The 24,035-nt window shown below is 46.7% G+C and overlaps 1 protein-coding gene across 1 annotated transcript in view; it reads left to right on the forward strand.

Moving 5' to 3' along the window:
- CABLES1 (Cdk5 and Abl enzyme substrate 1) overlaps positions 1-24,035 on the forward strand; it is a 782,082-nt gene that overhangs the window by 154,114 nt on the left and 603,933 nt on the right. Inside the window, exon 2 of the mRNA XM_069620896.1 lies at positions 348-419. Coding sequence (XP_069476997.1) covers positions 348-419 — 72 coding nt within the window. The remainder of the gene's footprint in view (positions 1-347; positions 420-24,035) is intronic.

Raw genomic sequence — 24,035 nt, forward strand, 5'->3', positions numbered from 1 at the left:
TATTTTCTGTGGCTATTTTTTTTATTAAAATATGGATTGAAATGTGGCTCCATTTGTAGACCCATAGCCAATGCAAACCACATTCTCCATTAGTGGGATAGCATTTGGCTAATACTAACATTTTAAATGTATATAGTTGTGTAGTGTATTGTGCTGTCTAATGCCTAAAAGGACCTTCTATTGTCTTTCCTTCATGATAAGGAAATAATAAGAATGAAAACAACATCAAGAAAGAATTCACCTCTCCATGCCTTCTGTGAGCATTGAGTTGTCTGTATATTACTTGTGTTACCATGCATTTTTATACATCTTTTTGAAGTAGTCTTTTTGTCATTTCACATATCCAGGCGCCGACTCATCTCTCAGCGCTCTTCGTTGGAAACATTGGAGGACATTGAAGAAAATGCACCATTACGAAGGTAACATGAAATGCATTCTTGTCATATGGTGGCGTTATGTATAGCTCGGATCTTTGACATCTGTTAATACTTCTTTAAACTGAGGACACCAGTTTGATTAGACGTACTGCTAACTTTAGAGTTGAGAATTCTATAATTTATACTTTTTTTTCTACTTTAACTCTACATCTGATCCTCCTTCCTCCATACTTATAGGCGTTCCATCTGTTTGAGAGGGGACCACAGCTGATTTTCCATTTTCAGTCAAATATGGGAATACATTCCCATGTTTGATTGAGCCATGTAGCCATGTGCATGCATGCACATGGCTACTCCCCCTACTCCCCCCCCCCCGTGCCACCCTCATTCACCCCAGTCCTTTTCTCTGCACCAACCTGACTCGAGCCTCATAGACCAGAAGAAGCAGTGCCAGGTATGCAGACGCTTTTCTTTCAGAGCACCCAGGCATGGTGACTCCTTGCCAAGTGTTGATGTTTCGAAAGGGCACTGTTTACGGTGGTTCCTTAACCAGGGGGGACCCAAAGACCCCACTTAAAGGGGCTAATACTCTGGTTGTCCAAGAGGCTCCCTGTAAAGGGACTACATCCAGTGTAACCCCTGAGTCTTCCCACAAAGGGGCAAAGATCAGGCAGGTGGCTCTGGTTCCTCATAAAGGGGTTAATACCAGGACTGAACGCCACAGTGTGGTCTTCTTTCCGGTGCCTTCTCTTAGGTCCTTCATTTATAGACATCAGTGGTGTTGGCCAGGCTTGCACGGCCTAGACTTCAATCTGACACCCGTCAAGGTCATCCATGAAAAGATGGATGCAGTGAAAGAGCAGAAAAGAGCTTCTAATTCAAAAGTGGTGAGACAAGAGCTCCCGGGAACTTCTGGTGTGGTGGATCACTCTCATTTTAGTGTTTTCCTGGGCTTGGACAGTTTTGAGACTTAGTCTGCTCCCCTGCGAATGCCTCTGCAACCTATCCTGAGATTGAATGCTTCATCCCCTGTCCCACAGTTAACTGGTGCCATCTTGGTGGCCCATTTCAACAGCTTCCTGAGCTGGGTTTACACTGTCGGCCTCTCCATCCTCGTCAGAGGGCAGTCTCCTTTCTAAATAACGAGCATTGATGCACTCATTCTCTGATGTGGTACTTTAAAAGCGGTACTTTAAAAACCTCATTAGACGTGTCAATGTAGGTGAATGTGATCGGAAATAAGACCAAGACCCTTCTTTTATGATTTTTATTAAAATATGTGCACAGAATCTCTTTAAAAATGTTTCCAAATAGCCAAAGGCATATTGCAACATATAAACCTATGGGTGTCCTTCCAGTGTATGTACAATCTATGAAGGGGGAAAATAAGTATAACTTGGCTGGGCCCAGTTTTTCTATTTCCTTTCCAGGAGACACTGGGCACTTCAAACAGGTTAGAGATTCTTAGCGATTTCAATAGTGCAAGCCCTTGTTTGAACTATCGCCTTGGTTTTCACGACTCTGGGCCTCATTACAAGTCCGGCGGCAACCCTGGCGGTGTTGCCGGCGGGTTGCCGCCGGACTTGCAATATTTTCCAGCACCTGGCTTGCCGGAATCACTGGGGGATTACGACCCCCGGCGTTCCAGGAAGTCAGGCGCCAGAAAATGTTAATCCCCATTCCCATTTGAGTCCCATAGGACTGGGGAGCACAGAAGCATCGGCACTATTAATAACGGTGCCGGTGCTTCAGTGAAAGTCTGTGGGAGGGTACAGTTTGCTCGCCAGGTCTGATCCTGGCGGCGGTATGGCACCCGCCAGAAGTTTCGTAGTGTGCCAGTCCGGTAACAACGGTGCTGGTAGGCTTACCAGCACCGTTGTTACCGGAACGGCACACTTGTAATGAGGCCCTCTGTCGTGGACTGGTTCTGGTCTTATCTCACCAACTTTACCTTTTCAGTTTCTTTATCTGGTCAGCCCTCCTTTGTTTTCCCTCTCCTACTTGGTGTACCCCATGTTTCTGGGCTTGGTCCTTTGCTCTTCTCGCTTTATACTTCTCTTCTTGGGGATGTTATCTCTGCACATGGTTTATCTTACCATTTGTATGCTGATGACTCCCAAATGTTCCTTTCTTTCTCTGATTCTATCCACTCATCTCTTTTGGCCTGTCTTCTCTGCATCCAATCCTGGATGTCCTCACACTTTTTACATCTGAATCCCTCTAAAACTAAGGTTATTTTCTTCCCTGCTTATATTGTTCCTTCCCTCAATTTCCTTTGCCTTTTTCCCGCTCCCTTACCACCTCTGCTCGAAATCTAGGTGTTCATAACCGACTCTTCGCTGTCTTTTTGTGCTCACATTTCCTCTATCTCTCACTCCTGTTGCTACCAGCTTTTTAGCATTCGGAGGGCTCGCCGGTTTCTTACTTTTCCTGTCTCTAAACGAGATCAGGAGATCACTTCTTTAGTCTTCTTTCGTCTTTTTAAAAGAAAAATTATAACTTTATTTAAGTCCAGCAAGCACAAATCATGCATTTCCTTATGAAGCGGGGACACAATACAGTCATTACAGAACAAATCGCAGAGAACAGCAGTCACAATACAGAGGCAATATTAGTCAATTCCTTTAGCAGTAGAGGGCAACACTAGTCTATGACAAGGAATGCCTGGAATGCACCCCATATATCCTTTGGGCGGGACGAGACCAGCTGCATAGTCACATATGTCCTCACATTCACTAACCGGGGTCTGTTCCCTCAGCCAGTCCCTCTCAGCCCGAGGCTGCCTATCCTTCCGCTTTCGCAGGATGCATCACTTGGCAAACCATAAATGCAACATTTAAAAAAGACCTCAAGTGTCTCTCTGGTGCCCCTCACCTCCCGCCCCACATCCTAAACAGCATGCTCATAGGTGACTTGTCTCACAGTTATGGTAGTTAATGTTCCAAGACACTTTCCCAGAAGCCTACAAGCTCTGGGCAAGCCCGCAGCATATGTGCACAGCCAGCATCTGTGCCTAGACATCTTGGGCAGCAGCTATCATGCTCAGGGTATATTTTCTGCAATGTACCCGGTGTGTAGTGCAGCATTTGTACGATTTTATATTGGATTAGGTTCATCCTTATGTTCATTGACATTGATTTAGTAAACAAACAAATAGCCTTCCACTGTCCCTCCATTATATCCATCTCCCCTGCCCACTTCCCAAGGGTTCAATCCTCTCCCACCGGGGTTCCCTGTAATATTTTTTTATATAGGGTGGCCATTATCTTCCTGCATCCAAAGGAGTTGGACATAAGGTCAAGTAGCTCATTCTCGGGTGGCACACTTGGGTAACACTCCCATCACTTCTGTACAGCAGCCCTCAGTCTATAAAGTAGGAGTAGCTCTGTAAGTGTAGCCCTGTGCCCTCTGTCCAAGTGTAAGGTGTCAGAAACAGGGAAACAAGTCTCTTACTGTGTGTTACACCAATCTAGTCAAGTGAGCCACGTTGGTGATAAGCCAGGGAAATTCCACAGGGGCAACCAGCGATAATATAGGCTATCCGCATTAACTCTCCCGAAGATGATCCTCCAAGCTAATAGTGTTGTCTGAACTGGGTCAAATGGGCAGTCATACTTGTAGGTTGTATCCAGCATCAGTGAACGCAGATCAGTGTGCCCCACCATTGCCTTTTCTAGCTTAACGTGCAGTGGGAGTCCATCCACACCATACCGGTAGGTTGCGTATTGCCCCTGGGCTGCCAACCAATACACCTCCATGTGCGGGTTAGTGAATCCCTGTGTCATATCTTCCAATATCTTCTACGGCCCCAGAGTGCCACAGAAACCAAGCCATATCTCTATGCAGGTCGGTTACCCGGCCACAGCGGTACATTTACACAAATATATAGTCATTTGGGCACTAGGACCATCTTAACCAGAGCTAACCGGCCTGCCAGTGACATCAGCACCTGTGTCGACTGGCTTGTTTTTGTGCGCACATATTGCTGCTGGAAAGCAGAATTATCAACTGCCAATGTGCTCTGTCCCTGGAGACCACGACCCCCAAGAATTTAAACCTTTACGGTGCCCACTGTAGAGGAAACTTCCTCAAAGGCTGAATTTTGCTGTCAGACAACGGGAATGCTTCAGGTCTAGCATAGTTCACTGTGAACCTGGAATAATCGCTGATATAGGTGATGTCCTCCATAATGGGGTCCAAGTTGAATTGGGGATCCCTGACGTACAGCAGCACGTCACCTGCATACAATCATTTGATCTCTGGCTGCCATGTTATCCGAATTCCTCGCTTCCTGTAGAGGTGCTTTATCATATCCACCATGGGCTCAATCACCAAAGCGAACAGTATAGGCGATAGTGGGCATCCGTGACATGTTCCTCTGCTAAGCTCAAATGCTCTGGATTGCACCGCGTTCACATGGACAGTCGCAGTGGGGTGTGAGTACAAAAGATTGATGTACCGGATTAGGTGCTCCCCCATATTGCACTTATTCAGAACTGCAAATAGGAATGACCAGGATACCATGTGAAATGCCTTTTGTGCATACAATGGTACTGCTACCACCTGGGCCTCCAGCAATATGCGAGCCATTGTATTAAACAGCCACCTAAGATTTAAGGACGTTGATCTCCCCGGTATATAGCCCACTTGATTTTGGTGCATGAAGGAGGGCATCAAGGGCAGTAGACTATTAGCAATAATCTTAGCGTACACCTTGGTGTCTACGTTCATCAGGGATAGCGGCCTGTAAGAGACACATTCGTCACTAGGCCTCCGGGGTTTCAGAAGTACTATAATAGTAACTTCTCGAAGTGTCTTTGGGAGTTGCCCGTACTGTACTGATTTCGCCCACACTTTGAACAGGTAAGGGGCTAACAAAGCCCCATACTCAATATAAAATTTGGCGGTTTGCCCGTAAGGGCCTGGAGATTTGTTCCTAGGCGGGTCTCTAATTACCTGCAGTATTTCCTCCACTGTGAAGGGCCTGTTGATCTGCCCCTTGGCCTCCTCCGAGAGGACCGACACAGGGATGGTCCCTCGTCAGTAGCACCCCTTGCGCCTTGTACAACTCTTTGTAAAATTTCACGAAAACCTCATTGACCCCCTGGTCTGAGATGTTCCTCCTGCACCCCAGCCATGTCATTCAGGCCTGTTGCATCTGAATAAATTTGGACAGTGCCCTGCGCAGCCGCTCTCCATCTCGATACCATCTGGCCGCTTTGGGATAAGCAACGTATTTTACCGCTGTCACTGTGTAAGTTAAACACCTCCAGCTGGGTCTTAATGTCAGCCAGTATACTCTGATCAGGCGCCACAGTGTATTGGGCCTCAAGGGCTTTATGCATAGCTTTACTACGGGCAATAACACTGCGTATGGCTTTAAGCAACACAAACTCTCTGGATATAGCCATACCCCTGATAAAGACCGTAAACGCTTGCCAAAGAGTACCCTGCACGGTGACTGGAGAGCTGTGGCCGTTTCCGCATAGATGCAGAGCTACAGCGCGGTGCGAACCTCATTTCCAATTGTGGATACCACAGGAAACGGCAAGTCAAGAGCAAGATTGCATTTTTTAGCCACAAGGACCGCCATTTCTCCAAAAACCTTTCCCACTTCTGGGGCCCCACACAAGTCCACCTGCTCCAGGCCACAGAAAACAAGCTCCAGCCCAGCAGAGTACATGGCCCACTCTACGTTCCTCTAAGAGGCTGCACATAGGTCCACATTATAAGTGTGCCACTAGGAGCTTCCCAATTGTTTACGGACACAAGCTCCCACGCTTCCGCAGCATAGGAAGACGCACCTCAGTCCAATGCAGTCCAGCGAGACACAGTCTAGACCCATGATGAAGGCTTTTTGACCACCCAGCCGAAATGTCAAGGGACGGAACACCTTGAGTGTTAGAAAGAACTTCCGTCACACCCTATTTTGAGTTGATCTACTTCCAGACGTAGACCATCGACTAGGTCACCCTCTCGCTCCTCAGAAACACACCATTGACCATTCAATGCCCTTTGTATAAAAACCTAATTGAAGGACATACTAATGCCAACCTTTTGAATATGTATGTACTTAGCACTAAAATGCCTTCCATCATAGTATTGGCAAAAAAATGTCTCTGTTAAAAGAAAGGTTCACTGAAATTGTTCGCATTGTCTAATAATTGATTTACATGTGTTATGTTTTTGTACCTGGTTTGTTCACTTTGTTTGGTACTCAACTTGTTTCTTTCTTGATAATTCACAAAGTATTAATATGACAAAAACGCAGAATTTTTTGACTTGCCCAAAAAGCTAAATGTTGGGCTATAACTGCAGTTCAAACACTAACTAAATAATAAAAAGCTATGTGCACTCAATATATTGTCTTTCGCTCTTCATCTACTGTAAGACTGAAAAAAACAGATTTTTCCTACAGCTATACAATGCATGATAAATAGAAAGTCTTTGCTGAGAATATGTGTGTAAAGATATAAATGTTAGTGGTAGGACGCCACCCTTTTTGTTTCCAAAGAGTACCCTGCGACACTTTGCCATTTGTGCCAAAAAAAAGTGTGACTGTCATCCTCAATACTCATTCTAAACACTAGGTCCTGCATCACCAGTGACTTAAATCATCACGCTGCACAGTCCCACTGCCTCCTGCCCCATCCCACAGATGGCAGTATCGGTGAACGATCTGTATAGGTGCAGGGCAGTATGTCAGTCGTCACTGTCTGTCCCACCAGGCCCTCTAAAATTAAAAACAAATCTATTCTGGATGACATATCATGTACCAACGAATAATAGGAGAATCCCCTCGCCTGCGGATGCAAAGTCCGCCATACATCACAGTCGTAGCCTATTCATACAGTTAAGGATGCAATCCAGGTGCAGGTTCATGATTGTATTCATGTCCCGCCACGCCCATATAATCAGTGCCAAGGAATAGATCATGAGAATATATGCAAGTTTCATATAGAACTCCGGATAGTCCAGATTAGGCCAGTCCAGATTAGGCCCATACGAATTTGCCAACCCAACCTTCCTCCACAACAGCTTACGATGCACAATGACTACTGATCATCCGGGTCAACATGGTAATGTAGTAGCTCAAGCTTGACACGCTGAAATATTAGCCTGTGCCACTTATATACAGGACTGGAAATATTGGCTCACTGGTTTGTCAGTATTCACTTGTTCAGTAGCTTTCACTTGCAAGACCAACATAGGCTCCCCAATACACTCTGCTTCTAGGAAACCTATTCTCTTGCATACAGGCTTTGCTACAATTATAATTCTCTTGCTCAATTATTCTTGCCTCTTGGTAATACTAGATTATTTGACTCTTAGCAATTTTAGCTGATTTGATTCTTGGCAATGCTTGCTTATTTGCTTCTCATCATGTTAATCACATTTTCATGTTGATTTCCTTATATTCCTTATATTCAATTCAGATATTCAAAATCGAATGTCTCTGGCCTTAAACTGCCCATCCACTGTGTCCAGGGCCCTCTTTTCACCCAGGTAGACTCACTGGCATTCCCACGGTCTGGATTCCACTTTCCACCACTTTCCGTGGCTTTCCAGAGGCTCGTGTCCATTCACGGTCTGCTCGTGCTAGTTCCCTTGGGTAGACACGTTCTCCACGGCTTCCTCGCATCCCTGTCTCCTCCACCCAGGTGATCCCCCCCCTCGCATATCCACCCCCCCTTGTGATGCTAGAGAGGTGAGCACACTGCGCAACACCCTAGCTAGCGTTAGAGGCATGTGGGACCTCACCGGGAGAGTACTCCCATTCCTGTGAGAAACTCCCCAAAGATTTTGCCAAGAGAGTCTCTTCAGATATATTCTACCAAGATGCATGTGAAGAAGGAACACGAATATGTTATTGTATAAGGGAAAATGTGGATGTCCCTTTAAATAGAAAACATAATTTAACTAGGATGAGGAGGAGAAGGCAAGGAGATGAGATTGGCAAGCACAGAGAGAGACAGAGTTACGCTGGGGAAAGCCATCACAACAAGAAGGGGAGGAGACTGGGCAGGGAAGATAGCTCAGGGACAACACGCTCGCCTTGGTAGCAAGATGACACGGAGCAACACAGGTTAGATTCCCGGGTCTGCACTTAGAAACCTCTGAGTATTAAGCGCATTATAAATAACCAATTACAAATTCCAATTACTGGGAACTCCAAAGAACCCGTGAGTTACAAATAGGCTGGCAAGCCGAGATCGAAGTTCTAAACTTGGCGCATCCTGGAAACTGGAGAGTAAAAGAAGAAGCGAGTGGTGGCATGACCATGGTTGACCGAAGCTCCTTGCAACAATGCCGAGACCACTACGCGGCAGGAGCCGCGTGATGACCCGGTGCATTATATGCCAAAAAAGCCATCCTACAAGACATTGTGAAGCACGAGAGATCGAAAGAAGATAAGAAGTCTGCTAAGTAAAGCGAGAAAACCAGCCGGATCAAAAAGAACCCTCAGTGATGTTATCCCTGAGGTTGACAGGTAACGGGGAAAGCGGGAGACCCAGGAGTGAAACGGGTAATAGTTATCTGAACAGTCATACTGGTCTCAGTCAAGGTAAAGATACAATAGCATTAAGAGCAAGTGAAGTGAAGAATTGTTATAAAAGGTTTTGTGATTGCAAGAAGGACCCTGACACTAGATAGACGTGTCGACGGCGGCTCCTGAGCCCGTGGCAAACTTAAGTTCTACCACCTCCAGAGTGCAGGAAGGAAGCAGAGCGGAACCCTTGGAGCGGATCGAGAAAGCTGGGGAAGTGTGAAACTTGAGGTGCCAGGCAAGGCTGGGCAGAGGTGCAACACGGCATAGACGTGGAGGACACGATCTGGCTGTAGGAGGAGTACCAGAGGTGAAAGAGTGGAGCGCGCCCCGGTTGCAAGTCATGGTGACAAGTGGCAGGACGGAGGCACCTGAGAAGCACACCGTGAGCCAGGCGGGGGATCATTCTCTGAGATGGACCCAGGGGACCGCAGCACAGCGCCCCAGAAAGGGGACATGAAAAACATACTGGATCCCCCGACCCTGGAGTAAATGGCATGGAGGAGGCAAGGAGAGAGGAGGGACCCAGGACCGATTCTGGCCTGAGGCTCATTGGCAGAGGCCACACTAAGTGCTGGGGATCGAGGGGAGCCCACAGTGCTCACGCCCAAGGCGGGAACACCCGGGCTCACCACAATAGACAGCCCAGTGATAGGGCTAAGGCCGGTCAGTGTAAAAGGATTAAAAAGGGGAGAGCCACCCCCCCACGCCCGGGATCAGCAACAACTAAGCATAGCAAGGAGGGCAGTGAGCACGCGCAGTGAGGCATTAAGGCCCCCTCCAAAAAAGGAGATACACCCGAGGAAGGAACAAGGCCCACGGCCCAATCTATTAAATCGCAGGGAGAACGGGGCAGGGTACAGGGGCCTTAAATGACATCCAAAGTAAACGGCAGAGCCACTAAAGTGGCCCCCACCACGGGGGACACACCAGGTACCCTTCCCACAATGTGGCCAGCCCTGGGAGCAGGAGACCTGGGTAAGAACAACCCAGACCGCCCGACGGAGTGCAAGGACCCAGCAGAAGTAGAGTTATCAGCACCTATATCATGCAAGACTTCCATGGAGAAATGCTGGCCCTCCAAGCGTCCCTGGCCAAAACCTTCCAAGAACAATTTCAACTAATGTGTAGCGATCTCAACTCGGCGCTCGTGGAAATGAGGCAAGATGTGGGCCAGCTAGGGGAAAGAACAGACCTAATTGAAAGGGGCCGGTTTGGGGTTGAAATACTTTTTTAAAAATATTTTTTATATGGTTGCAAAACAAATGCAACCTTTCACTATCATAATTAATCAATTTCACAATACATTTTTCCAATAGATTAAGACAATATTAAAAGCTAGAGAATTACACATCATAAATTATACTTTGTACAATACATTTTACAACTACAAATGATCACATTTACAGATAAAATTGTCAACTTTCTACAAAAGAAAGTACATTATAAAATTCTATTTTACAATTTGGTAATGCATACTATGTTTGATTTAAAAAGAAAATGAAGAAACAAAACCAATAAAAATGCAAAGAAGAGAAAAAATAAATCAAGCAAGAACCACTAATGTAATGTAATTTAACAAATAGATTATGGACATCTACTTTGCTAATTCCAGCATACGTGTCATTTAAATCAAAACATAGTAAATAGTCTCATTGTATTACATTCACTTTGATTATGAGAGATAATATTAGCAGGTCTCAATTATCTGAGCTGAGAGAAAACTTTCATCAAAGGTAAAACTCTTATACAAGTGAGACTCAGGATTTCCTTTCCAATATTCTGGAGATTCAACTTCACACCAAAGGAGAGAGATCTAGGTAAAGTAGATATTGCACAATGGCTATTCTGACAGAGAATTTTTGTTATAGCAAATAAGAAGTTCCATAGAGTATCTGAGTCTGTAATGTTAAAAACTTCACAATGTTTTCTTAGAAGTTTGACCCATAGATTGATTAGCTGGGAGCATTCTGTCAGAAGATGCTTTACTGTTTCTGATTGACCTTTATGCTCACAAAATCGACATACATCTTCAACTTGGGGTATAAATTTACGTCTAGCTAATAGTTGTTTTGTCAGCCACAAATTCAGTCTAAAACGCAAAAAAGCATGTCTAAGAACAGTGGAAGGAAATTTCACTAGATACGTTTCAGGGATTCCGAAATGTGTTTGAGTGAATGGATTATTAATACAACCTGTATACTTCTTACAAGATTCTCGTATTTATCCAGTCTTTTATCCACATTTTATTTTTTGCTTTTGTGGGTTTGGAAACTAAGAGCTGTAAATCAATGCCAGCCTCCTCCAATTTTTAAGTGATTTTTCTTTTCCACATCACCATAAATATGTGGTCGGTATTTTGCACATAAGTAGATTAAATATCTAATAAGGCATCAGGTTTACTTATCATGTGACATTTCCTGTATAGATAGCATTGTTTCCAAACCAGAGTGCCATAAAGAGATGTTAAGCCTAGTTAAAGTCTAATTAGAGCAGTTGGATAACTTGCTGGCAATGATGAGACTTGTTTCCAAAATCGGCCTTCAGCACGCAGCCAGAACAGCTCTGAGTTCCAAAACTTAGTTTCAATCCCATAAAGTAAAATGGTTATTACCTTCGGCTTATAGAAGGTGAGTATGGTAAATATGAAAACTTTCCCTATTCCTTCCAATGATTTTAGCCTGCGATATAACTGTGGTTAATTTGCCATTTAGTTCATTGATATATGGCAAATCATGTGGATGATCATTAGAATTCGTACCCAGGTAACGATACTCCTGGACAATTTGGATATTAAAATAATTAAATGACCATTTCAAAGTTGTTGGTTGAGTGTTACGCTTACCACAGATCACAATCTGGGTTTTTCCAATATTTATTGAAAGATCATTTGCTTGCATGTATTCTTGAAGAACAGTTAGAAGATTCTGTAGCCCACACAGAGTTTTTGACATGAGGACCATGTCATCCGCATAAAGGAGCCTTGGAAGGGCTCTTGAACCCAGCTTTGGGGCATCGGATATAATTCCTGCAAATTTCCTTCCAACATCTGCGATAGAGGTTGAACAGGGCTGCAGCTAGTATGCATCCCTGTTTCAACCCTCTTTGTTGGAATAATAGCAGACATTTCTCCACTCGTTGTAAGCCTCACTTGTATTGTTGTATTAGAATACACAAGTCCTATTAGAAACATAATTGACTCCGGGCAATTTGCCTCTCTGAGTTTTTGTATTAAAATACCTCTGGAGATCGAGTCAAAAGCTGGCCGCACACTTGATGATTCATAAGTTGTGCATGAGCTTTTATGGCATTAATCACCAGAAGGTTTATTGGAGTGCCCGGATCGGGTATAAAGCCTGTCTGAAATGGATCTCTTATATTGTTTTTATTCACCCAGGTATTCAAATTCTGCAATATAAAACGGGAAAATGTTTTCCCCCGTGCATCGAAAATGGCGATAGGCCTACAGTTAGTAGGTAACTGCCTATCACCCTTTTTAAATATCGGGATAATAATCGAGTGAAGCCATGATGGAGGGATCACTCCTGTAGTCATTATTTGATTAAAGATGTTACAGAGCATCTTTGCCCATAAGAGCGGATATTGTTTTAACATGGCATTATGAAGGCCATCTGAGCTGAATTTTTAGACTCAATACTGCGCAGCATTAATTCGCCATCTTGCTGGTACGTCCATGCTTTTCTTGCTTTATCCCAATTTTTATATCAAGTTTTAATCTGCCTCAAGGCAAGTTTCTATCAACTATAGGGAGACACTGAGTATCTCGTTTGGTCTTCAGAAATGCAGTTTTCCTATTCTTCATATCTTGGTCAAAAGAATGATGGTGCTTAAAAACAGGTTTATTAGTCATGGATTTTTTCTCCTGAAATAACTGCAAAGCAGTGGTGTATGGGCTTTTAGTAGAGGAAGCGATACAATCGTACACCTGTAACTTCGTTTCTGTCCAACTGAGTCGGTTTCTGCCTCCTGATGTTGTAAGCTGATGTTGTTATTTAAATGTGGTACTGGGCAGTGATTGAATTTTCCAGGACCATGATAATACAACATTTTGTGATCGCTATGCGGCTGGATTTGGATGGTAAACGCATCAGCAGCAGAGAATAGATTTTGATCGATATAAATATAATCGATAGTTGCCTGCTGCTGACCTCGGCACCATGTGTTTTTCGGGGGAATATTCCCTGGGAGGGCTCCATTGGTTATAAACAATTGCGTATTGATCATAATATCTTGCCATTGCTTCTTCAAGGAATTTTCTATCGATGCAGTATCTTTGAAGAGATGGAGGTTAATATCGCCCGTTAGTATGGTATGGGAGCTAGAAGACCTAATTAGAAATGTTCGAGGGAGAAAAGTCTGTAGATCATTTTTTCAAATAATCTTTGGTCTTTTCTCCCCTGAACATTACTGACTTGCCCAAACCCCTACCCACACCCCCACCCACACACCCCGAGCAGCCCCCCACCCCCCTACTTACCTTACATTCCGTCTCGCTGTATCCCTGCAACGCCTGTTCCCTTTCACTTCCGTTATCAGGAACCAGCGCCGCAGGGTCCTTTCCCTTTTTTTTTTTTTCTTTTTTCAGGTCAGCTGCGGGTGTGTCTCCCGCAACATCCGCTCAAAATATAGTGAGCAAGGGTGCGGGGGACACCACTGCACCCTTTTTTTTTGGATGGCTGCTGGGGACCCCCCCCCCACAAACCCTGCTCACAATTTAGTGAGCAAGGGTGCGGGGTACACCCCCGCAGCCACCAGCACCGAATACGTGATTTGGTCGAACTTTTTTCGGCTGTCAGATTTTTCAAGCGGCCGAAATTCAGCCAAAGCACGCATTCAGTATTTTTTATTATGTCATTTTGGATGAAACCAAAGAGGCCTGCAGGAGGTGGCCAAAGAGACCCAAGCAAACAGCAAAGCTATAGAACGCTTAAACGTAGCGACTTGGAACCTGGAGTTGCAAATGGAGGATATGGAAAATAGGTCCCGGAAAATTAACATAAGAATGAAATTACTACCGGAGTTGGTACAGGATAGAGAACTAAAAGAGGTGACACAGAGGATCTTCATAGACTTAATGGGAGGAACAGAGCCAGAGTCAACAGAGCTGGACCGGATCCACAGGGTGGGCCGACAAAGTGTCAGGAACCAGGTCCCACGACATATCCCTGGCGTCCAAAAACGCCAGGGGTCTCCTTCAGGGAGTGACTTTCCCCCCAGAGAGCACGGTCTGCAGAATATAAAATGACCTGTCAGACCAGGGGCTCAGGCGAAAAGGCCGGGCAGCAACAAAGCTAAAGTGGGAAAAAACACATAGGTACACTGGTCACAATGTATGCAGTTCAATATTGTCACTATCCCACAACACACTCCCCCAACTCTTACCTGTGATCCTTAAGTATCAGGCTGGATACCTGGTTCGACCTGGAGAAATGCAACGAGAACACCTTGGTGCAGTGTGGGTTTCTTCTTCTGATGCAGGAAGTACAGAGACCTAACCCGGGCGGCATGAGGGCTCAACTAAAGCAAAACAAAGTCACTGCAGGTCCATGATGTATCCTGATGGAAGTGAGAAAAATCCAAACCAATCCAAGCATAAAGTCCCAAGTTCAGAAAGAACAAAAAAAACAAAAAGAAAGTCGTAATGTTCAATATCCAATCCCACGCTGAGGTGTGTCCAGAAGGAACAGGAGAGCGTCCTTGTAGCAGTTCGTGAAAAGAGTCCAAAACCTAAACAGCAGAAAGACGACTAAGTCTTTGCAAAGAATTCCCAAGAGAACATGAAAGGTGGTTAAAAGACAGGAGAATCGAGTGTCCAGTGTGCAGAAGCCAGCAATCCGCAAAGAGCAAAAACAACCAAAGCGCCGTGTTTTCAGAAGGGTGTACACAGTGCGCTATGTGCAGGAGGGAATGTGGTATAATCTGCTCGTATTATTCACGAACAGACTGGAAGCAACAGGGACCATGCGCTTGACAAGGAGTCGCTACGAAGGTAGGAGGTCCAGTAATTATTTGCTGTGGTCAGAAACTGGGAAGACAAAGTTGCAGGAAGGAACCAGATCGTCAAAACAGAGAAGCAGGGTATCAGGTAGCAAAATCTGAGAAAGCAGGATGAGTTCTGAACCAGGAAATCGGGACGTAGAAGAATCCGTCAGAACAATAACAAACGAAGAAACAGCAGCCTTGCCGGGCGAACGTGACGGTTAAGGAACGTCGCCCGGCAACCATGAGAATGCTTTAACCAGTGGCTTCTGTCTCACGCGGGAGACACAATGACGTGTTCCCTCTCTTGCACTGCTGGGAAATGTAGTTCCCCATCAGCGTTGTCCCCGCAAGAGACGCCAGAGCAACTGCCACTGTTTCGATGCACAAAGGAAGCTAGCCTTCCATGAAAACCTGGGCGGTTCCTGACAATACCCCCCAGCAAAAATACCCCACCTTCTCTGCGGGCATATCCTTGAGAACTGTGGAAAGCACGCAACAGTCGAGGTGCGTGGATGTTAGACTCAGGTTCCAAGGACCGGTCTTCGGGGCCGTAGTCCTTCCAGTCAATGAGGTAGTAGCGGTTTCCACCACGAATCCGGGTATCCAGGATGGACTGAACCTTGTATTCCTCCTCTCCTTGAATAGGCAGTGGAGCAGGTCTGGCCGGGAGTCAGGTGGCGGGAATATAAGGGCGTAACAGGGATGCATGAAAAACGGGGTGCACCTTCCAGTATGTAGGGATACCAAGGCGAAAAGCCACAGGGTTTGTACATGTTAGGATGTCATACGGCCCTAAGAAACGTGGAAGCAGTTTCTTCTTGCCAGGGATCCGAATATGTCTGGTAGACAACCAGACCTTGTCACCTGGACGCCATAATGGTGCTGGTGCACGATGTTTATCCGCTTGCAGCTTAGTACTTTCCTGTGCTGCATGCAGGTGGTGTAAGACCTTTGCATGTACTGCGACGAGGGAGTTAGCAACACCATGAGCCTCAGGAACATCGGGGGAAAAAGAACGGAATGGGAAGGGAACGTGGATGTTGTCCATACAATGCATTAAAAAGGAGAGCAGCCTACTGAGGTATGGAGTGAATTGTTATTATAGGCAAATTCAGCTGCCCCCAATACCTCCAACCAGTTAGACTGATATTGAAGACAAAGGCATCGCAGAGATACTGCTCCATTGTGGCAATTGTGCATTCCGTTTGCCCATCCGTTTGTGGATGATAGCCAGAGGAAAAACGGGCATCAATACCCGAAGAGCACGTGAGTGCCGACCAAAAACGTGAGCTAAATTGGGGCCCCCGATCAGTGATGAGAACCGTAGGTAACCCAAAGAACCGTACTACATTGTCAAAAAACAAAGAAGCCAAGGTCATGGCAGACGGTATCCCCTGACATGGGATAAAACGTGCCATCCGGGTAAATGTGTCAACTACCACCCATATTGTGGTCATCCCTCGTATGGGTGGCATTTCAACCACGAAGTCCATCGTGAGAACGGTCCAGTGTTTCTGGGGTATGGGCATCTTCTGTAACAGCCCTAGAGGTTTGCCAGTCTGGTTCTTACATTGAGTACAAATGGCACACCTCATGATGTAATCAGCGACATCCCTCTTCATCGAAGGCCACCAGCACCATCGCTTCAATAGATAATACATTTTTTGTTGAACCGGGTGACCAGCCAACCGAGAATCATGGGTCCATTCCAATGCAAGCTTACGAGATCTGATGTCCGGTATAAATAACCGTTCATGTATATAGGGTAGGCCCTGAACAAGGCGTTCTTGCATCCTTTGGATTTCCCCAGAATGATCCGTTGCCCATTGTCAGATTCTATCCACCAAAGGAGAAGAAACCGCACAAAAACAAATTACTCAACCTTTTAGTAGAAGAGGAAGCACAAGCGGGTCGGAACTGGTATCTCCACCCAATCTTGATAAGGCATCAGCCTTCCCATGCAGAGGTCCCGGACGGTATGTAACCACGAAACGGAACATAGCAAAGACCAGATGCCACCGGACCTGCCGGGCATTGGTGCATTGGGCATGTGTTGGCGCCTCTAGGTTGCGATGGTTGGTGTACACTGTAACAGGGTGTACCGCCCCTAAAAGGTGATGATGCCACTCCTTGAAGGCAGCCTTGATCGCCAGGAGTTCCTGCTCAGTTATGGTGTAGTTTCTCTCTGCTGGTGTTAAGGTCCTTTAAAAATAAGCAGCAGGATGAAGGTGTTGCGTAGTAGGGCAACGTTGCGACAATATAGCCCCGATAGCCACAGCCGAGGCATCCGCCTCCACTATGTAGGGTTGAGAGAGGTTCAGGTGCGGCAGCACTGGTGCCGATGTAAAGGCGTTTTTAAGGGTTTGGAATGCTGTCTGAGCATCCATCCCCATACAAACGGTACTGAAGGACTCGTGACCCGAGTAGGCGGTTTAACGATGCTGGAATAGGAGGCTATAAAGCGCCAATTGAAATTTGCGAAGCCAAGAAAGGACTGCAGCGCCGTCACTGAGGTAGGTATACGCCAGTCCACCACGGCTTGGATTTTGGAATTGCTCATATGGACTCACTTTACCGACAAAACGAAACCAAGGAACTTCACCACGGGAGCATGGAAAGTATACTTCTCCAACTTAGCGTAGAGGGCATGCTCCCGTAGTCTCCTCAGAACACTACGAACATGTTGTCCATGTTCCTCCATTGTGTTAGAGTAGACGAGAATATCATCTAAGTAGACGACCACAAAACAATCCAACAGATCCCTGAAAACATCGGTGATGAAATGTTGGAATGTCATGGGGGCGTTGCAGAGCCCGAATGGCATTACCAGATATTCGTAGAGGCCGTATCTCGACTTGAAGGCGGTCTTCTATTCATTCCCATGACGGATGTGTACTAAATTGTACGCACCCCGGAGGTCCAGTTTGGTAAAGACAGTGGAGGAGGACAACCGGTCGAGTAATCCTGAGATCAGAGGCAACGGGTATTGATTCTTTATCGTAATTTCGTTCAGGGCACTGTAGTCCACACAGGGACGTAATTCCACACCCTTCTTGGGGACAAAAAAGATGGGGGAGGCCGCTGGAGAATGAGAAGGGCATATGTGACCCAACTGGAGTGCTTTCTCGATGTACTCTTTCAGGACGAGCTCTTCCTGTCGAGACAGGCAATAGAGACAACCATGAGGAACCGTGGCACCAGGGATGAGATCAATGGGACAATCATATTCCCTGTGTGGGTTTAGTTGTTCTGACAAGGCCTGACCTAACACGTCAGCCAGATCGCTATATTCGTCAGGCAAGGTTGTGGCAGACCCTGTGTGGTGCTGATTGTGGGAGTACCGGACAGCAGGGCCACGCATGGAGATAACGTTACTCCGCTATCAGACCTCATGCTTGTACGAAGGCAATAAGGAGACGGAAAAGACACTGATTTCTCAGCCCAATTGATCATCGGATTATGGAGTCGGAGCCAGGTCAACCCCAATATAACCCCAAATTCAGGAGTTGTAATTAGATCAAAAACCAACGTCTCGGTATGCCCTTCATGAGTGCTTATCAAGATGGGGTTGGTCTGTTCTGTGACCAGACCAGACACCAAACAAGAAGCATTGACGTCTCGTACGACATCGGGGCATGGTTTGGTATGTGTTGGCAGTCGTTACTACTTTGCCAGAGCAACGTCGATATAATTGCGGTGGTCCCGGAATCAACCATAACGGGGATAGTCACTGGTTCTAACCCTGAGACCATGAAGGACATAGGCAGATAGATGTGTGTGGCGGTTGGAGCGTCTTCAGGGCGTGTGGAAACTGACCCATCCCAGAGGCCCTATCAAGGAACGGGTTTTGGTGTTTCCCAAACGCTTGAGGGGGCATTTGGGGCATACCTGTATGAAATGCCCAGTCTGCCGCAATAAAGGCATAAGTTGTTCTGCATCTGCTGCTCTCATTCCTCCTTTGTTAGAGGACCGCGGGTAGCGCCGATATGCATAGGCTCTGTGTCTCCAGAAGGAGCTGCTGGAGTGGCTTCGCTTTTCCCAGAGTGTATGTCGGGGACCCGACCCTCACCCTTCCTTTGGGTAAGGCGTGCATCTACCTGTAGAACCAGCTCAAGAAAAGCTGCGAAATCTGAAGGCATAGAAGGGACTGTGGTGAGAGCGTCCTTGAGATCATCCGAAAGACCCTTCTAGAACACAGAGGTCTTCTTTTGTTCGGGCCAGGAGGTTTCGGCCGCTAGTTGATTGAAGCATGCCAAGTATGAGAACAAGGATTGCTTCCCTTGAGTCAAGGTCAAAAGTTCCAAATCAGAGGCTTGCGCATTGTACCTAGCATCAAAGACCAAGGACATAGCAGAAGCCAAGCATCAAAGTCATACAGAAACAGGGTCATTGGACTCCAGGAGCGTATTGGCCCTGGCAGCTGCCATACCACCTAAGTGCGATATGACAAAGGCGGCTTTAGTGGTGGCGTCTGGAAAGGCTGCAGGGCGACAAAGAAAGAAACTTGCACTGATTAAAAAATGTCTGAAAGGTTTTGGGATCATTCATAAACCGTTCAGGAGAAGCCAATGGGAAAGGACCAGGCAAGATAATTGGGGCTTGACTAGGGTTTGGGGCAGGGGGTTGAACAGGTGGTGCTGCAGCTGCCCTGTCCCCAAACACCTCATCAGTGGGAAGTGGGTGTACCAAGCTCTGCATCACATCCATACGTTGATGGAGGGATGCGTGTGCTGCAGCCATTTCTGTATAAAGTGTAGCGAAGGACTGCATGACAGCAGTGATTGGGTCGGCCCCGGCTTCCATCGTACCATGAAATGTATGACTCCTTAATCTGTCGGGAACCAGGTCCCACAACGTATCCCTGGTGTCTGAAAACACCAGGGGTTCTCATTAAGGGAGTGACTTTCCCCTATAGAGCGCGGTCTGCAGAATATAAAATGACCTGTCAGACCGGGGGTCCAGTGAAGAGGCCGGGCATCAACTGAGCTAAAGTGGGAAAAAAAACACATAGGTACACTGGTCACACTCTATGCATTTCAATATTGTCACTATCCCACAACACACTTCACAACTCTTACCTGTGATCCTTAAGTATCAGGCTGGATACCTATGAGTGCAGGTCCGACCTGGAGAAGTGCAACGAGAGCACCTTGGTGTAGTGTGGGTTTCTTTTTGTGATGCAGGAAGAACAGAGACCTAACCCGGGAGGCACGAGAGTGCAACTACAGCAAAACAAAGTCACTGCAGGTCCGTGACGTATCCTGATGGAAGTGATAAAAATCCAAACCAATTCAAGCATAAAGTCCCAAGTTCAGAAAAAAACACAAAAAAACCAAAAGAAAGTCACAATGTTCAATATCCAATCCCACGCTGAGTTGTGTCCAGAAGAAACAGGAGAGCATCCTTGTAGCAGTTCGAGAAAAGAGTCCAACACCTAAACAGCAGAAAGACGACTAAGTCTTTGCAAGGAATCCCCAAGAGAACGTGAAAGGCGGTTAATAGACAGGAGTATCGAGTGTTCAGTGCGCAGAAGCCAGTAATCAGCAAAGAGCAAAAACAACCAAAGCGCCGTGTTTTTAGAAGGATGTACACGGTGTGCTATGTGCAGGAGGTAATGTGGTATAGTCTGCTTGTAGTATTCACGAACGGACTGGAAGCAACAGGAACCATGCGCCTGACATGGAGTCGCTGCGAAGGTAGACGGTCTGGTAATGATTTGCCGTGGTCAGAAACCGGGAAGACAAAGTTGGGGGAAGGGAACCAAGGCGTCAAAACAGAGAAGCAGAGTATCAGGTAGCAAAATCCTAGAAGACAGGATGAGTTCAGAACCAGGAAATCGGAACAATAGCAAACGAAGAAACTGCAGCCTTGCCGGGCGAACGCGACGGTTAAGGAGCGTTGCCCGGCAATCATGAGGATGCTTTAACCAATGGATTCCGTGTCATGCGGGAGATGCCATGATGTGTTCCCTCTCTTGCACTGCTGGGAAATGTAGTTCCCCATCGGCGTTGTCCCCACAAGAGATGCCAGGGCGACTGCCACCTTTTCGATGCAAAATACAGGGTTAGCCTTCCATGAAAACCTGGGCGGTTCCTGACAATAAGGGTCCCAATGCGAGGCCCTGTGATGTCCTGGTGGCATTTGCAAGGTATGGCCAAAAATAAGCATCTTGCAGGCAGCAAGGCTATAGGAGCCGGTGCTATATAAGGGCCAACAGATCTCCTTATACCAAGACTTATCGAACAGCACACTAATCAAGCGTTGTCAAAAGGTCCCAATAGTCAAGGGCCTGAACGAACGAGGAATCAGGTACAAGTGGACCTTTCCCTTTGGACTGGTGTTAGAGTGGGAAGGGGTACAAAAGCGAGTAGTCTCCCTGCAGGCAGTAGCGGACATACTGCATCTGGATTTGGGACATGACCAGCTGGGAGAGGGGCCCTCTCTATCAGAGAGCAGAGCAAGGCCCAGGCCATTGGAGTGGACCATGGCGTGTGAAAGGCGCCGAAGGAGAGGCCAACGTCCAAAAGGGGGAGAGGAGGCAAAAGGCGGTCGGGGGAATGATGGATAGAGCAAGCGATGGAGAGCCCACAAGCAGTAATGGGGGTGGTTGACGTATAGGTTTGACTAAGGGCGTAGGGGCATAGGGAGCACAAACATGTTGGAATCGGTAAGGGGGGGATGGATGAGTGGGGAAGGAGGAGAGGGGTACATCCCGAGGTTGGGGTCTGGGATGAGGGGAGATGTGGAGGGGGTAGCAGGAGGGAAGTCGAGGGGTGGGACCAAGTGGGCGGAATAGGCATAAAACAAAAGGGCACAACTCGGAGGAGACGAGGGACAAGGGACATCAAAGCAGGGAGAAGAAGCAGGCTCGGACGAGGGGAGCGGGACAAGGGGAAAGTGACCATAAACAAGACCCATACAACCGCAAATTCAAATGGCTAACCCATAATGACAGAGGGCTAAACACCCTACTCGAAGTTGGAGAGATTTACTAGGGTGGCTGGGCCCGATGTTTTGGTATTACAGGAAACATACCTCCTAAAAAATGATCAAGCAGGACTCAAATTAAGGGGCTTCTCCCAGTTATTTTTTGCATCGGCCCAACGAAAACAGGAGGAGTTGCAGTGGCCATTAAGACCAGCATGGACTTCAGGGTCTCGGAGATCAAAAGGGATAAGGGCTGTAGATATATAATAGTAAGAGGGGAATATAAGGGATCAGCCTACGCCATAGCGTCAGTGTACGCCCCCAACACAGGCCAGGACCTATTCATGAGGGGTTTCCTAGGGAAACTGGAGGACTATGCGAAAGGTCACATCATTTTGATGGGGGACCTCAAACATGGCATGGCCTAAGGACCGAGACAGGTCAGCGCAGGGAGGACTGGCAGGTGTAGCAGTAGCGTCAACCCTTTTGAAAGATAGGTTTGAGAGTATGGGACTAAGGGACGTGTGGAGGGGACAGAAGGGGGGGAAAAGGAGGGTTATACATTCTTGTTGGGGGTTCATGGTACACAATCAAGAATCAACTACATATGGGTATCGGCGAACCTAAAGAGGAGGGTGGAGGAAGGCCCTCTGGGGATAGCCGATCACAAGATAGTGTCAATTAAAATGAGCCTGCAGTGATACACATCGGGGGTATGGAGATGGAAGATCCCAGCAGAGCTGCTCAGGGATCCATTGATACGGGAGGCTCTGGAGGATAAGATCAAGGCCTTCTTTGATCTCAATAAATGGTTCGATACGGGAGAGCGCATTCGGTGGGATGCATTCAAAGCAACCATGAAGGGAGAATTCATACCGGCAAGGGAACAAAGGGAGAAACAGATGAAAGCATTAGAGATTCAACTGGAGAAAAAGGTGGAGGAGGCCAGGAAAAGGGCAGGGGATAATCCTACAAGAAACACACTCAGGGCATACAGGCAAGCATTAGGGCAACTACGGGTCCTCAGAACAAAGAAAGCAGAGGGGCCACTGTTATTGGTCAGGCAAAAATATTATGCAAAAGCCAATAAGGTGGATGCGCTGCTAGCGCAATTACTGGGGGGAGCAGGGGGTGAGAAAACAATGATCGCTATAAAGGACGAAAGGGGGATTGCCTGGCCAGTTACTATGAGTCCCTATATTCATCCCAAAACCCACTGAGCCAGCAATAGCTAGACTTCCTGGAACAAATACAGCTGCCCAGAACGGGCCCCGGTACACAAGAGTTATTGGGACAGGTGATAACGGAATAGGAGGTAAGGAGAGCCATTGGAAAATTGCCCACGAATAAGGCCCCGGGACCAAACGGCTACATGGCCGTCTTTTATAAAACATATGCGTCATTGCTGGTTCCCCAAATGACGCAGCTGTACAACACCTTTAAGACAACAGGATGCATTACATCTTCCATGAAAGAGGCTAAGATCACCCTTATACCTAAACACAATAAAGACCCCACGGAATGCACCTTATACGTACCCAAAGCGCTTATAAATGTAGATGCTAAAATATTGGCAAGCAGGCTGGAGGGCTATCTCCCGTCACTGATTCACCAGGATCAATCGGGTTTTGTCCTGGGAAGACAGACAGCCGACAACATCAGGCGAGTGGCACATCTAGTAGAGAAAGCCCAGAAGATGGCCACTCCCTCAGTCCTTTTATCACTAGATGCAGAAAATGCATTTGACAGAGTGGAGTGGTACTTTTTATTTACGGTGATGGGGAAAATGAGTTTGGGAGGAGACTTTCTAAAAATGGTTTAAACCAACTACAACTCACTGGTAACAAGCTTGATGGTGAATGGATCTGTGCCGCGCCCTATTCGCCTGAGAATGGGGACTAAACAGGGGTGCCCACTCACCCCATTGCTGTACGCAATTTATTTAGAACCTCTGCTACAATCAATACGGGAGTCGGGGGGAGATCCATGGGATACCCTTTGGGGGTAAGCAGCACAAGATTGCGGCATTCGCTGACAATATGCTACTGTCATTGACCAACATAGAGAATCTATACAAGCATGTAGGGAGCTGTTGGAAAGATTTGGGGAGGTATCGGGCCTGCAGGTTAACCTCAATAAATCCCAACTGCTAAACTTAACGGTGGGGAGGGAAGAAACGG

The sequence above is a fragment of the Ambystoma mexicanum genome, chromosome 5q (genome assembly GCF_040938575.1).
Source record: "Ambystoma mexicanum isolate Mex_15411 chromosome 5q, UKY_AmexF1_1, whole genome shotgun sequence".
NCBI classification, from domain to species: domain Eukaryota; kingdom Metazoa; phylum Chordata; class Amphibia; order Caudata; family Ambystomatidae; genus Ambystoma; species Ambystoma mexicanum.